The 16,553-nt window shown below is 39.9% G+C and overlaps 1 protein-coding gene across 13 annotated transcripts in view; it reads left to right on the forward strand.

The window, feature by feature from the left end:
* IQCH (IQ motif containing H) overlaps nucleotides 1–16,553 on the forward strand; it is a 293,872-nt gene that overhangs the window by 133,893 nt on the left and 143,426 nt on the right. For all 13 annotated transcript variants that reach the window (XR_013520764.1, XR_013520762.1, XR_008474182.2 and 10 more), the window contains 3 exons: nucleotides 872–948; nucleotides 2,975–3,010; nucleotides 15,961–16,512. Coding sequence is in view for 4 of the 13 variants with exons in the window: in XM_035258984.3 (XP_035114875.2) it covers nucleotides 872–948; nucleotides 2,975–3,010; nucleotides 15,961–16,512 (665 nt within the window). In the remaining 9 variants the exon portion in view is untranslated. The remainder of the gene's footprint in view (nucleotides 1–871; nucleotides 949–2,974; nucleotides 3,011–15,960; nucleotides 16,513–16,553) is intronic.

Consider the following 16,553-nt stretch of genomic DNA (forward strand, 5'->3'; position numbering starts at 1 on the left):
TCAAGTCCTCAAAGTGAGATTCTAAATTATATATTGATATCCTTTACTAGTGTGCTGTTTTTGATCAATATCTGTCAATTCCTTCTAAGATTGTTGTTATAGAAAACTGACAGAAAAGGGGGTTGGAGCTGAAGGAATTGAGCTGAAAGAAGCCTCACTTCTTTTATTCAATTAAAAAATTTAAATAAATTATTTGTTCTCTTTCTTGGAAAGAGTAGTATATGGATTTTTCTCTCCTGAGAATGTCAGACTTGGATCTTTGGTAAAGGACAGTCAGCTTTGCTGCCAGGCAATAGGAGAGATGTGACTGAGAAAGCATTGTCTAGCATGTGGGTCCATTCTTCTCTAACCATGGACTAGGTGTATTCTCTAAAAGTTGTTGCTTATAGATTTAATTAATTTCAAAAATAATTTTTATGGTGCTTTTCACTTGTATTATTTCCCTAAGTCATTCCAATTTTTTAGAATTTTTTTTAATACAGTAGAATAGTCCATATGTAGCTATATTAAATCACCTTTTACGTGAACCTGGGAATCCGGCTATTTAAAGAAATCTTACAAAGCATTTTATAAGACAGATATTACTCTCTAATTTGCCTGCTTTTAAAATTTGCCTTTTCATCTCAGCAGTTTGCATAAGGTGGGCTGACCTTATATTCTACTAGAACCGTTGCCCTCCCATGCTGGTGGCTTCCTTTTAAAGTCAGTGATCATAGCTGTTTCATTGAATGAATGAATACAGAAAGAAAGGTAGTGAATGTACAGTGGGTGACAGAGTCATTTGACTTTCAAGGTGCAAATGCAATAGCATCCAACCACTGACTCAGCCTCTTCTTCTGGAAAAAGTAACATGTACCGTCTTCATCCACAGTCTCTTTCACCGTACCTCAGGAACCACTGCCACCTCCAGCAGAAGTGAAGTTCTTTCCCAAGAAACAGAGTTCAAAGGTATTCATATTCCTCACTACAAAAAAAATTGTTCTTATTTACAACATTATCTGTGAGAGTTTTACACATGTTATTGAGTTGTACCTTCAACATAGAAATAAGTGCTATTTTCAGCTGCTGCTAGTATACATTTGACTTTCAAAAGGGGAATTGTACACGTCAACTCTAGCATGATGTTATCTGCGGGGTCTAAAATTTTCAATCATGTTGCATCATTGCAAAATTAATTAAATGACTGGGTCAGCCTCTAATACTAACTGGTCAGGAGTCCAGGAATCTGGGATACAGTAGCTATTGCTTTGTATCCAAATTTGTGTGGTATAGGATGTCTTATTGTGAGGTTCTACTGTATTTCATTTGTCTTCACACACAGGCTAAAAAGGCAAGATCTCCAAACACAGAATACCTTAATGAAGCAGGGGAAAGAAATCTGTATTATTATTATTATTATTATTATTAGAGACACAGTCTCACCCACTCTGTTGCATAGACTGGAGTGCCATGGCGCAATGTTGGCTCACTGCAACCGCTGCCTTCTGGGTTCAAGTGATTCTCATGCCACAACCTCCCAAGTAGCTGGGATTACAGGTGCCTACCATCATGCCCAGCTAATTTTTGAATTTTTAGTGGAGACAGGGTTTCACCACTTTGGCCAGGCTGGTCTCAAACTCCTGGCCTCAAGTGATCCACCTGCCTCGGCCTCCCAAAATGCTGGAATTATAGGTGTGAGCCACCATGCTGGGCTGAATTCTGTATTCATTAACAGTAGCTCGTCATAGTACAGCCTAATTCATCCCTGTCACAGTACAACCTAATTCATCCCTGTGGAGATTCCCCCAGTTTAAATGTGCTGGACTTTTCTACCTTGCTTTCTTATGTTTATGGGCTGCAGACAGACTTCCGTTCTTTGAAACTTTTCACCACAGAAAGGAGACAGCTGGCACTGTCTTTTTCTGGCTTACCGTATGTGGTCATGTTTTCAGCTGTTCTCATAAGAAAAGAAAGAAAGAGAAACTGAAGAGTGATGCAAGAGAAATTAATCCCACTGCCTCTTCATAATAGACTGCTACCTGTTCTTCCCAGACCTTCATCTTTCAATACTGAAATCATCGAGGTTTCACTGTATTTTTGGCACTGGTGGGCTGTGTCCCCTTAAGAGATTTCCAGGCCATTTATGTAGCAGCATGTCATGTGACACCCCAGTTGCCATGGCAAATATTTGTGTTTCATGAAAAATGCGGGTAAAGAAAATCGATGTAAATGGCCAAATCCCAAGACAGACAGGCCTTCAGGCAAGTGTTTGGCTGCACCATTATTGTTTCAAATTCAGCTGTTAACAGGCTGTGAGAAGGCCATGGGCTAATGTGCATAATAGAAACAGGCAGAGGCACCTGTTTTCGTTCTCACCCTGTTGGAGCGCTCAGGTCCCACAGTTTTATAGATAATAGATCTACAGGTAATACAAATATTATGACTAGGTTTTAGCCAGTAAATGGTTTTCCTCGAAAAAAATAGTTTTAAATAATGACATATTTTCTGAACGCTAATGATCCCTGGTTTTAATTTCCTCTGTTGCCTTCACAAAGCTTTCCCCAACTGCTGAAAGCAGTAATATTTAATGACTTTTTCTTGTGGTCCCAGATTGGTACAGCATTTCTAAACTGACTCTTCAATGGTAAATGTAATTATTCATATATTTTGTGGGAAGTGTCCTGGGCATGGAAGTTAAAAGACTAAGAGAAGGACTTCATTATGCCAAGCCTCATGATAGAGCCAGTAGAGACCTTTGATCAGACTCGACCACAAGGCAATGTAGTGCCACACTAGTGTCCGTGAGAAGTGGGACTTGGCATCTGATTATAGTTGTTTTTGTAAATATTTACTTGGTCTTGGTGTGGAAAGAGAGAACAGGCTGGCCCAGTGGGGAAAGTGGGGAAGGGGGTGAGGCTCTGAGCCTTCTGTTTGTTTTGTAAAATTGCTCATGAGAGCCGTTTTGATTTAAACTGTATCTCATTCTTCATTTTAGGGGAAAAGCAGGTCAAGAGGACATCATGATAGGAAGGTCTGTAATTTGTGTGACTGGTTGAAATTTGGGGTCTGTCACCTGATGTCCCTTCCTTTTGCTGCAGGGCAAAAGTATGGGTGACTGCTTGACAGCTGGAGATGGCAACAAAAGTTCCTACTTCCTTTGTAAAAGAAATGAGATCATGGTTTCAGGAAAAAGAAATGGTTCATTTAAAGTGAAAAGCCTTTTTTACCTTCTTTGGGACTGAATTACTTCTCAGGCTTCAGTCCAAACAAATGACTTAGCATCCTTAAAATTCGGCTGAATCATATCAATCTTCCACCTCAGCCAAAGATTTTCATTTTTTAAAAGTACACTTCAAAAGAAATAAAATGTGAAAAATAAATGCACTTGTCACTGAGCATGTGCTTGCATGCGTGCATGCATATAGGATGCACACACATGCAACATACTGCATGTACGCTATAGTAAGAGTATAGGATTTAGAGTTAAGCTGATCCTAACAACTAAGGTAACAAAAACATCAGAAAAATGAAATAGCCCCACAATATGGCAAGTATATGCCAGGAAGGAACATTCCACAAGACCGTACATGGGTATAAAAGTCCTGAACTTGAAGTAGGAATGCACTGGATTCTCTTTTGAGCAAGTCACTTTACTTACCTGTTCTTCACTTTCCTCCTCTGACAAATGAGGATAATACCTTCTTTCACATAGCATTGCTGCCAGGATCAGATGGGTTAATGTGTCTGAAAGTGTTTTGGAACCATAAAGTACTTGTTATCATAACTTATTGGTCCATTCTTAAGAGTATCTTATAGGCCTCTCTTTCCTGGCGATCTTCTTATCAGTAAGAATTTCAGAGGAATCTTAGCCATCTGCTTTCGAGGAAAAACAGCCCACCTTTTGGGTCACATTTTATGCCTGCAGAGCTGTGCCTACATAGGGCTATATTTACATCAATGATTTCATACAGTCCCTCTGTACCTAGACATATTGCTCCTAGGTAAACTAGTCAGTACAATTAGATCCCTCCATTTGCTTTCCTTGACGTCTCACTATGAGAAAATTGTGAGCCTGATTCTGCATGTTAAAAATAGGATGTTAACAAACGCTAAGGCATAATTTATCTAGAATATTTGTAACTGCTAATATTGACTGAGCATGTCCTGCATGCATGGCACTAAGCACCTTTCATACCCCCTGAACCCTCATAGCAGGCAGAACCTATGTGCTGCTATTGTCCCCAGGCCCACCCAGTTGGTAAAAGGGTACAAAGGATCCAGGTGACAGAGTGAGGCTCCGGAGTTTGTGCTGTCTGCAAGTTCACTTATGAACACTTCCGCATGGGTTGGTTTTTCAAATAGTGCTATTCTACTGCTCCTGTAGCTGCTGCTGTTGCTGCTGCTACTGCTACTCACATCTAACATGCACTGAGTGCTCACTCCTTGCCAAGCTATTTTCCTAATATCTTAAGTGGATTATCTCACTTATTTTTCACAGGATTTCTATGCAGTAGGCACTATTATCATTCAATTAGTAATCTAATTAGTAAATAATAGAACCAGCATACAAAATTGGACTAGGTAACTACCAGAGCCCCCAAGCATTAGAAATTTTTATAAATCTCAATGATTTTTTATGGAAACATATTAAATTTATTACATTTCTAAAATATATTACATTTCTGCCTACCTAATATTTTCTCTATTTAATATCATGTATACAGGTAATCAGTTTCCATGTCTTTTACTACTTCCTTCGTTTCAGACAGCAGTTATCACCTTTGCTGTTGTGTCTGCTTTCGTGGGCTCTGACTTTAACAGCCTTTTCTATCTTATAGCTCAGTTAACCAAACCCAATTTAAGAAGTTGAGGCCGGGCACGGTGGCTCAAGCCTGTAATCCCAGCACTTTGGGAGGCCGAGGCGGGTGGATCACGAGGTCAAGAGATCGAGACCATCCTGGTCAATATTGTGAAATCCCGTCTCTACTAAAAATACAAAAAATTAGCTGGGCATGGTGGCGCGTGCCTGTAATCCCAGCTGCTCAGGAGGCTGAGGCAGGAGAATTGCCTGAACCCAGGAGGCGGAGGTTGCGGTGAGCCGAGATCGCGCCATTGCACTCCAGCCTGGGTGACAAGAGCGAAACTCCGTCTCAAAAAAAAAAAAAAAAAAAAGAAGTTGAGTAAGCTTAAGTCAGTCAGGCTTTGCACAGGATCCAAAGAATAAAATAAAAAATAATAGTAGAGTTGCAATAGTTATTTCAATAAATCTGAGGCATCTTTCTTTTCTTTTCTTTTCTTTTTTTTTTTTTGAGACTGCGTTTCTCTCTTGTTACCCAGGCTGGAGTGCAATGGCGCGATCTCCGCTCACCGCAACCTCCGCCTCCTGGGTTCAGGCAATTCTCCTGCCTCAGCCTCCTGAGTAGCTGGGATTACAGGCACACGCCACCATGCCCAGCTAATTTTTGTATTTTTAGTAGAGACGGGGTTTCACCATGTTGACCAGGATGGTCTCGATCTCTTGACCTCGTGATCCACCCGCCTCGGCCTCCCAAAGTGCTGGGATTACAGGCGTGAGCCACTGCGCCCAGCCTGCATCTTTATTTTCAAGAATCTAGTTCAAAAGTTTGAGGTTGTTAAAATAGCCTGTCAGCAAATAAATCTTTTTATTATCTTAAGGCAGGTATAAAAACTATGTTAAGATTAACTTAATTTTAATGAATACTTTGATAATAAAAGTCTATTTTATGGATAAGAGAAGCAAACAAACAAATATATTTATTGCACTATAGGAGTATAGACCAAATTCATGAGTGTGTTTTCTTCTAGGAACAGGAAGAAAGAGGAAAGAAATTGAAAAGAAATACAGAGAGGACTTTAACTTTATATATATATATAAAACATACACACATATACACACACACCACACATACATGCACGTGTGCATGTGCACACACACACACACACACATACATATATAGCAAAGAAGATGAAAAATTAAACAAAAATATGTCCATGGTAGTTTCGTATATTATACTCTATACTTTTCTATATATTCAAAAGTTTTCCAAAATATCTCCAAATTTAAGAAAAACCCAATTGAAGAAAAATATAAAAGAAAATCCTGTTTCCTAAGCCATCCCTCTGTTATAAAGTTTATTTTGGTGTAGAAAGAATAGGTTTGGGTGATAACATTGGAATCTCAAATGTGGGGTCTCACTTCTCTTCGTCATTCTTTTCTATTGCTTCTTTCTTTAGTATTTCCCCAACATATACTTCTAATCAATAGAAAACTATAATTATTTTATGGATGTGTCAGCTGAACTATTTTAATCAGGCAATATGTGTGACATTAAACATATCACTGCCCCTATCTGTTCTCATTTCCTCCTATCTGTGTTAAAAGGAGACTGGATCAAATCAATGTCCCCTAAATCCTCACCCCACAGCCCCAGAGAAAGAAGAGAAGCAAAACTCCTAGTAATGTGGGACTCTAGGCCCCTATATCCACAACACTTGGGTTTTCTATTTTACCTTTTTATCATCAGACTATATGGTATTTGAACAAAGTGTTTCAGGATTTAAAAGGTATACTTTCAAAACCACTAGATAATATCCAGCAGCAGTTCTGGCTCTAACATGTCATATCTGGTGAGGGGAATAAGCCTACTTCTTAAAGGGCACAGGGTGCCTCCCTGGTTGACTTTGCTCCCAGCACAATTTAAATAAATAATTTTATTTTGCTTTGCCCTAAAGGGTTGGAGAGAGGGCAGGTCTTACTTTGACAAGAATTAGAGCTCTGCAACCTGGAGATACAAAATGAGATTCAAAAGCAAGTCCAAAGCCACTTTTTCTCTTTTAGACTCATTTTCTCTCATAAAACTTCATTTAATTTACCATCTTAAAGGAAGAAAAGAAAAATCCAAACATGGAAAAAAAAAAAAAACCAACCCTGTGGAATCTTTTTTAAAAAACACAAATCTTGATGTTTTAATTTTTTCTTTTTTTAGACGGAGTCTCACTCTGTCACCCAGGCTGGAGTGCAGTGGCGTGATCTTGGCTCACTGCAGCCTCTGCTTCCTGAGTTCAAGCAAGTCTCCTGTGCCAGCCTCCCAAGTTACTGGGACTACAGGCACCACATTCGGCAAATTTTTTTTTTTTTTTTTTTTTTTTTTTTTGTATTTTTAGTAGAGACAGGGTTTCACCATGTTGGTGAGACTGGTGTAGAACTAACCTCAAATGATCTGCCCAATGCAGCCTCCCAAACTGCAGGGATTACAGATGTGAGCCATTGTGCCCGGCCTAATTTATATATATTTTTAACTTTTAGGCTCAGAGGTACATGTGCAGGTTTGTTATATAGGTATTAATAAGTTGTGTATCATGGGGATTTGGTCGAACAGATTATTTCATCACTCAGGTAATAAGCATAGTACCCAATAGGCAGTTTTTGGATCCTTGTCCTCTTCCCATCCTCCACCCTTAAGTAGGCCCCTGTGTCTATTCCCTTCTTTGTGTTCATGTGTATTCAGTGTTTAGCTCCCACTTATAAGTGAGACCATATAGTATTTGGTTTTCTGTTCCTGTGTTATTTCGCTTATGATAATAGCCTCCAGCTCCATCCATGTTGCTTCAAATAACATGACTTCTTTCTTTTCATGGCTGCATAGTATTCCATGGTATATATGTACCACATTGTCTTTATCCAGTCTACTGTTGATGGTCATTTAGGTTGATTCCATGTCTTTGCTATTGTGAATAGAGCTGCAATGAACATAACACATGCATTTGTCTTTACGGTAGAATGATTTACAGTTTTTTGGGGATATACCTAATGGGTTGCTGGGTCGAATGGTAATTCTGTTTTAAGTTCTTTGAGAAGTCACTAAACTGCTCTCCACAATGGCTGAACTAATTTACATTCCTACTGGCAGTGTATAAGCATTTCCTTTTCTCTGTAACCTCACCAGCATCTGTTATTTTTTGACCTTTTTATAATAGTCATTCTGACTGGTGTGAGATGGCATCTCATTGTGGTTTTGATTTGCATGTAGAATCTTTTAAAGAGAGTTACTATTTTTTCTAGTTCATTAGAAATTGCCATCCTCACCTACGCATTTTCAGCATTAAACTTTCAAAATGAATTGAAATTATACAGTTTTATTTGTAAAACAATTTTTTTAATCTTGCAAAAGAATTTTTCTTGTAATTACTGAGAAAAACTATAAGGATTTTTTTTACTACTTTTATAAAACTGAATGATAATTATTATTTTTAGAGACAGGGTCTCCCTCTGTCACCCAGGTTGGAGTGCAATGGTGTGATCATAGCTCACTGCTGCTTCAAACTCTGGGAGCAAGTGATCCTCCCTCAGCTGTTGCACTGTGGCTCATGCCTGTAATCCCAGCACTTTGGGAGGTCAAGGCAGATAGATCACTTGAGGGTCAGGAGTTCAAGACCAGCCTGGACAACATGGTGAAACCTCATCTCTACTAAAAATACAGAAATTAGCTGGGCGTGGTGGCACATGCCTATAATCCTGGCTACTGGGGAGTTTATTAAAAAGACAGGAGAATCACTTGAACCCGGGAGGTAGAGCTTGCAGTGAGCCAAGAGTGTACCACTGCACACCAGCCGGGCAATAGAGGAAGACTCTGCCTCAAAAAGGAAAAAAAAAAAAAGGAATACATATGTAGATATAGAGAATATGACAAGGTGGAACTCTGCAGGAATTCTGCAAGTACTCTTTAGTGATCTGTGATCAATGACTTACTAGACCCACATTTTTCTCAAGAAAATTGGGATGTCAGGCTTTACTTTGGTGAAAATAGCAGTCCTTTTTGAGGCTTGCTTTTTTCCCTGTACATGTAGAGAAAATGATGATGTGTCTTTGCTCAGAGATCTGGGATTCCAGGCTGCTTTTGATTCCCATCCTGTCGGGCTTCCTGTCCATATCCCCAGCAGGTTCAACCCATCCGTCATAATTGTCCCCAGTGGTTCTTAACTATGTCACATTTTCTCAGAGAATATTAGAGGGGTCACAGAAAAGACGAAATCAATGCAGCCATAAAATGAAATGTGTCTCTAAAAGGAAATTTTGCATTTGACTGAAAATAGTCTATTTTTTAAAAATTCTTGATTCTGTTCTGTTTGATCTTCAACCAGATTTTGATCCATCGCATGTTTTTATTCCATGAGAATGCATCAAAGGATGGGGATTTTTCTCCTCAGGAAGTGTTTCAGAGTTCAGGAAGAGTCATTAGAATAAAGATATCTTTCAAAGCAATTGCAGAAATTATTTCTAGAAAATTGCTGCTGATCTGACTGGCCTTTACACTCAAGTTCTCTGCTCAATGAGTTCTGTTTTTGCCTTTTATTCTCTTTGTAAAGGTTAAAGACTCTGACTTTCAGTTTTAATTGGCACTTAAGGCTTTCTTGGACAGTTTCTAGGTATCATAAACTGGGAGCCATTGACTTGCAGACCCCAGAATACTGGAATATCACTCTTTGGGGTTTTCTCATCATGATAACCTTTACTATTAGGTGGTGTGGGCAGCCGTTCATCCATTTTGATTTGAGAGTTACTAGAAAGAATTTTCTATCTAAAAAATAGAAAAGGAGAAAAAATCCCCCAGGTCTTTTTCATGGTGCATAAAGTGATGCCATTGGAGATAGCTGCCTTTGATTTGATGGCTCTACTGGCTCCAGAAGTTTATTAGAAAGCCAATACCCCTGGAGGGGTGACACATTAAGTCAGAGAGGCATAGGGTATCAAAATTAGAAGTGCCCTGAGTAATCACTTCATGGAAACTGAAACCCCACAGAAGTGGCTTCCCAAGGCCACAGAGGAAGGTGGTAACAGACTAGATTCTAGGTCTTCTTGCTTCAGATATACCACACCATGTTATGTTCATTAGCACATTGATCGGAATTCGTTTAACAAATTGCTTTCCAGACTATCAAATAAGAAAAAATGAGCTGAGGGCAGTGGTTCATGCTTGTAACCCCAACACTTTGGGAGGCTGAGGCAGGTGGATCACTTGAAGCTGGCCAGGAGTTCAAGACCAGCCTGGGCAACATAGTGAGACCCCTATCTCTACCCCCCCCAAAAAAATACAAAAATTAGATGGGCATCATGACATGTGCTAATAGTCCCAGCTACTCCCGAAGCTGAGGTGGGAGGATCACTTGCACCCAGAGTTTGAGGCTACAATGAACTATGATAACATCATTGCACTCCAACCTGGGTGACAGAGGGAGACCCTGTCTCTAAAAATAATAATTATCATTCCATTTTTAAAAAAGAAAAAAAAAAACCAGCAGATCAAGGCCAGGTTGACTCTGATGTAGAAGGCGGTAAAAGGAAGGCTAAGAAGACCACCACTTACTAAGGAGCCATATGGAGAGTTCTAGACAGTTAAGGCTGTGGGCACTGGTGGTATGGGGGTAGGGGACAGCATGTGGTAGGGTGTGGAAGAGAAAGCACCCAAAGGGAAGGAAGAGGAGCTGATGAAAGGAAATGGAAGAGTAGCAAAGACATACTTCTTTTTTTTTTTAATTTATTTATTATACTTTAAGTTCTGGGGTCCATGTGCAGATGGTGCAGGTTTGTTACATAGGTATACACCTGCCATGGTGGTGGTTTGCTGCATCCATCGCCCCATCATCTACATTAGGTATTTCTCCTAATGCTATCCCTCCCCAATGCCTGCACCCCCTGCTATTCCTCTCCAGTCCCCCACCCCCCAGGCCCCAGTGTGTGATGTTCCCCTCCCTGTGTCCATGTGTTCTCATTGTTCAACACCCACTTATGAGTGAGAACATGCAGTGTTTGGTTTTCTGTTCTTGGCAAAGACGCACTTCTTATAGTACTTATTCTCCTTTCTTTGGTTATATATGGATTCGGGTTGTTTAGGAACAGAATTTTGTCTTATAGTAGCAAATACTGTCTTAGAAATTAAGAAACTCCACCAACTAGCTTTCTGATCTTGGGCAAGTCATTTAACCTCTCTGAGCCTCAGTTTCCTTCTCTACAGTAAAAACCACATTGACTAGGGATAAGACACTGTTAAAGGTTCTTGACACATACTTTAATCATCATAGAAGCTCTGCAGGGACCTCTAATTTTTACAGATAAGGAAATGTAGGTTCAGGATGTAGTAACTTGCCCAAGAAGATGTAGCGGATATTGGCAAAACTTTGATTTCAACCCAGGTTAGTCAGACTTAAGGCCAAGACTCATTTCCCTGGGCCCATAATAACCTGTTGAGCAAAAGACAAAGCCAGTAACCTTCAAGTTCCCTTGTCCTTTAAAATTCAGGCCTATGACTATGCTGAATTCCGGACCCCTGATTAGGTCAGCTATTCTCTGAACATCATGTACATCTTTTGGAAAGTTCTAGCCAGCTGTGATCTTTATTCTATACAAAGCTCAACATATTGTGGACCATTAACAAAATTTAAAAGCAGGGTCAAACAAATAGCACCCCCTGGTCTTTGGGAAAGAATAAGGACTCCATCTCTGAAGGACATTCCATTCATATTCCGAATCTAAAGTCTTGTTTAGAGCCGTAACATGCAGGGAGAACTTACTCTTCTTCATACAGTGCAATTGCCTGGGCTAATTACTAATGAATATGTTTGAGTATTTGAGAAACTGAACATTGGCTTTCAGTTTTAAAAGGAATTTAGTCTATCGTTCCAGGCAACGGAATGATTATCATTCTCTAAAGATGATATCCATGTGGTATCATCCCAAATACTTGGCCATTTGCCACTAGGAGATCCTGCTTGTATCTGATTATGAATCCAGTTTAATGCTATACCCATATACTGTCCACATAAATGAAAATAACATTTTTCATGAAGACATTTGTCTTAGAAATGTGATTTTCTTTGTGGTAGTTATTTCTTTTTTCTTTTTTTTTTTGAGACGGAGTCTTGCTCTCTTGCCAGGCTGGAGTGCAGTGGTGTGATCTCGACTCACTGCAACCTCCGCCTCCTGGGTTCAAGCAGTTCTTCCGCCTCAGCCTCCCGAGTAGCTGGGACCACAGGCGCATGCCACCACACCCGGCTAATTTTTGTATTTTTAGTAGAGATGGGGTTTCACCATGTTAGCCAGAATGGTCTCGATCTCTTGACCTCGTGATCCACCCGCCTTGGCCTCCCAAAGTGCTAGGATTACAGGCATGAGCCACCAGGCCTGGCTGTGGTAGTTATTTCTAAATTTTATTTATTTATTTATTTGCGAGACAGGGGCTCGCTCTTTCACCCAGACTGGAGTGCAGTGGCATCATCATTGCTTACTGCACCCTCGAATTCCTGGGCTTAAGCAATCCTCTCACCTCAGCCTACCAAGTAGCTGGGACTACAGGTGTGTGCCTCCATGCCCAGCTAGTATTTCTAAATTTTAGAATGCAACACTGGGTCTATCTTTTTTGCTTCACATCTGTGATTTATTAACATAAGTAATCATCATCCTGCTTTCCTGTTTTTTGTTTTGGATTTAGAATTTTGCCTAAATAACTGCTCCAGAAACTCTCAAAGTTATCTAATTAGTGATTACAATTTGCAAGCGAAGAATGTTTCCCAGCTAGTTAGTTAGAGCAAGATGCTTATAATTAGGCCACAGGTTTGGGCTGTGTAGGCCAATTAGTGAACACAGGCATCTCACAAAGGTATGGTTGTGACCCAAGAAGGACCAGGTGAGAATGCAGTGTTTCAACAGAGATCCATCTCAGCTAGAAGGCAAAAAAAATGGGCCAGGCACAACGGCTTACGCCTGTAAACCCAGCACTTTGGGAGGCCAAGGCAGGCAGATCACAAGGTCAGGAGTTGGAGAGCAGCCTGACCAACATGGTAAAACCCTATCTCTACTAAAAACACAAAAATTAGCCAGGTATGGTGGCATGTGCCTGTAATCCCAACTACTCAGGAGGCTGAGACAAGAGAATCATTTGAACCTGGGAAGCCGAGGTTGTAGTGAGCCAAGATCGCACCACTATACTCCAGCCTGGGTGACAGAGCAAGACTCTGTTGCAAAAAAAAAGGAAAAAAATTGCTGTTAAGTCAGTAATATCATATTGGGAGGATAGCACATCTTTAAAAAGGAGGGAAAGAAAGAGGGAGGAAGGGAAAAAGAGAGGGAAGGGAAAAGGAAGGAAGGGAAGGAGAGAGGGACCAAGGAGGAAAGGAAAGGGAGGTGAAAAGAAAAAGAAGGAAAGGAAGAAGAAAGAAAGCCAACAAATAGTAGTAGACAAGTTCACGGTGATAAATAATAAAGAAAGAATAACAGAAGGAGCCAGAACCTGAAGCATGGCATGACCTTTAATCAGGACTCTTATTGCTAGCAGGCTGTGAAGCAGCTTTGTCTTTACCTGCTCAGTGGATCTCACAATGCTGATGCACTGCTTTAATTTGGGAAGGCTTTCTCTTGAGAGGCACGTCTTTTCTTGCTCCAAGTCTAAAGGGCTCCCAAGTGTGGTATTCTCTGTGGCAGATGTACTACAGTTATGCTTTAGCTGACTCCAAGCCCATAGCTTCCCAGTGCCTGAGTGGTCTGTTTGATGTCCAGGAGTGTGTTTCCTTTGAGAACAGGTCTTTGCTGGAATATCATCCAAGAAGGTAGAAAGCTATCATCCCTTTGTTCTAAAATAGCCACTGATGAATTTTACCCCCACCACCACCCAAGGCTATTCTCTCAGAAGGTCTAAAATGCGTTTGTTGATGTACATAAAAACCCTAGACCAACCCCATGGAAAGACACTGTCTGAGAGAGACGTGAGTCCTCTTCTTTCTCAACTTCTCCCAAGGTAGTCCCATTTTCATAGATGGTCCTAATTCCACATGACTCTCTGTGAAGATAAGAAGTTTGAAAAATATTTTAATATTGCCAAGGAGACAAGATCCTCTGGCAAATCTCCCATTCATAGCTTTGCTTCTTGTAGAAGTCCGAGTCCTGTTGACTGAATCACACGTGACTGGCAGGACCAGCCAGCTCCAAACATGTTCATCTGTGGTTCTTTTGCATATCTGTTTCTCACTGATGAAGCACTGTCATTCTCTGAATCCCATTTCCTACTATCACAGCCCATTCCTGAAGAAAGGCAGCAACGTGCCCATAGGCCATTTTTGTTGGAACATGTGCCACTTGTCTTCTACCAGGAGTGGCAGCTCCTCCAGCCAGCACTGGGGGCTGCTACAGAAGGCATTACTTCTCCAACTTTCTCTTGCCCATCCAAGAAGAAAGAATTTATTTTCATCTACCAAGCAGCTTGCATTCTTTTCTGGCACCCTGATTAGATCAGAAAGGGCTAGAAGCTTGGTGAGAAGATTTTTTTCCCTCATTTTTATGCCTTATAAACAACTCAAAAGTACACTAAAGCTCACTGCTGTTTAAAGTCTGCTTCTAAAGTGAAAGAAAATTCACACTTAGGGACTTAACGCTTGTTTTTCAGCATTTTTACTTGAGATGGCAGTCTAATTAATTATCCCACCACCCAAGACCAGAGAAAAGAAAAATAATTTGAAGGATTTTTTTCTTACATTTGCTTATTGTGCTTTTATTGGAAATACAGCTCTTGGCTTAGTTGTAGACAATTTTCTGCCTTGAATTTGAAAATTACTCTGTTAACATTTATTTAGTAAACAAAATGCATGAATAATCTGGTAATACTCAACACAGTGCTGTGGCATAATCATTGTTGATAAATTGCTGGAGTATTTTTTCTTTGAGTTTTGTAAAAACTTCAAAATGCAAAGAGTAATAATAATCCTACAATTTGGTAACGATGGGCTTATACATCTGAGAATACTGACATATTGAAAACAATCTATTCCCTATATCCCTAAGCGAGAAATAACTATTACAGTAAATTAATACCAGGTTTACTGACAAGAATTCAGGGCCTGAAAGCCTGTACCCTTCCTCTCCTCCAACCCCTCCAAGCCATTAGGAACATTTAGATTATGGGCAGAGTGTCTATGTTTTCAGTATAATAGGTTCTGAGAATTGAAATATAGTGGCTACAGAGTGGACATTGACACAACAAAATTTCCCTTTCCTTTTTTTAAGTGGGGGTGACATGCACTGCTGTTGTCATCTAAACAACCTCTGATCTGATTTTTTAAATAGCATTTATTATTTTTTAACATAGAAATTGTAAAGAGGAGAAAAATTGCTCAACATCCAATTCTTAGAAAACCCCTCTTGCCAATTATAAATCAAATATTTCCATGGCTTAAAATGTCCATACAGATAGAAGTGAAATGAAAAGCAAATGTTCCCTTGGTTTTGTTATCAGATTTCTGATTCTAATCCACCTGGGGACAGCCCCAGATACGTTCCTAAGAAGACACCAGACTTAAGAATAAAAAACGCTTCTCAAGAGAAACCTAAGAATGGCAAAGGTGATAACATGTTAACATAATGTTCCTTGTAAAAATGACCTCTGGATATTAAGAGAAGGTGGCAGAAGAACTGTAAAATGCTAAAAAGTGATGATCTTTTATGAAGTCAGAAACAACTTTTAATGGGCACATTTGAAGTTATCCTAAGAATTGCAAAGAAAGCTTCACCCTGTTTTTCAGACTGGTAGATAAATTATGAACAGAGAATCAGCAACACTTCTCAGACCATGCGTGCATGTGTAAAAACGAAATCACACAGATTAGGGGTCAGGTGACTAGCAAAGTAAACTAACTGCACAATTTTTTATGATCAGTTTCCTTGTACAATTTTATCATACTTTTATAAAAATGTTAATAGATATGAGTGATCTCTAAGATATCTATCTGGTAATGAGTTTCAGTAATATATACTAGCCAGACTTTTATATTATAATGTGTGTGTGTTAAATCAGTACTAGGATTCATATCTTCCCACCATTGAATGCTTAATGATAATGTGATAGTGTGTGTCTTAACCACTCATTTAAAGGAGATCATAGTATCTTTCACTTCTTAAACATATTTCTTATTCCACAGGCCATGAAAGTCACAACACCTTCAAGAGTCCTGAAATCACCATGGGATTATGACTTTTTAATTTATGATGGTGTCATAGACAATACAGCCCCAGACTTCTTAGCATTCAAGGAACATTTTAACTTAGCTTGGGGAGGTATTTTTTCTCTCTTGGAACATGTCATGAAGTTTCTCAGGAACTATGCAATACCAGAAGTCAAAATTAAAGGGAATCATTTGGTGGCCCTCCTTCCAGAGTTTGAGCTGAAGAATAAACTTACCAGATATGACTTTCTCTCAGTGTTAGAGGACCCAGCTCATGTTCAAATGCTGATGAATCTTCCAGGCCAAAGGTACAAGGGCCAAGATGGAGAGACGGAGGCCGCCATAAAGATCCAAGCCACATGGAAATGCTACAAAGCAAGAAAGCTCTTCCTCATTCATCGCCAGCAGAAGTGGGCATCAGGTGTGATTGCCATTGCTTGGCTGTTACATTGCCATAAGACTCGACTAAAGAAGATACTAAAGGAATCACGTCAGAGACACCTGGAGAATTTCCGCATTCGAGCCAAGGTTCACATGGCTGCCAGCTGTTAAGGCAGACCTCTTTTTCT

Source organism: Callithrix jacchus, chromosome 8, assembly GCF_049354715.1.
Source record: "Callithrix jacchus isolate 240 chromosome 8, calJac240_pri, whole genome shotgun sequence".
NCBI classification, from domain to species: Eukaryota; Metazoa; Chordata; class Mammalia; order Primates; family Cebidae; genus Callithrix; species Callithrix jacchus.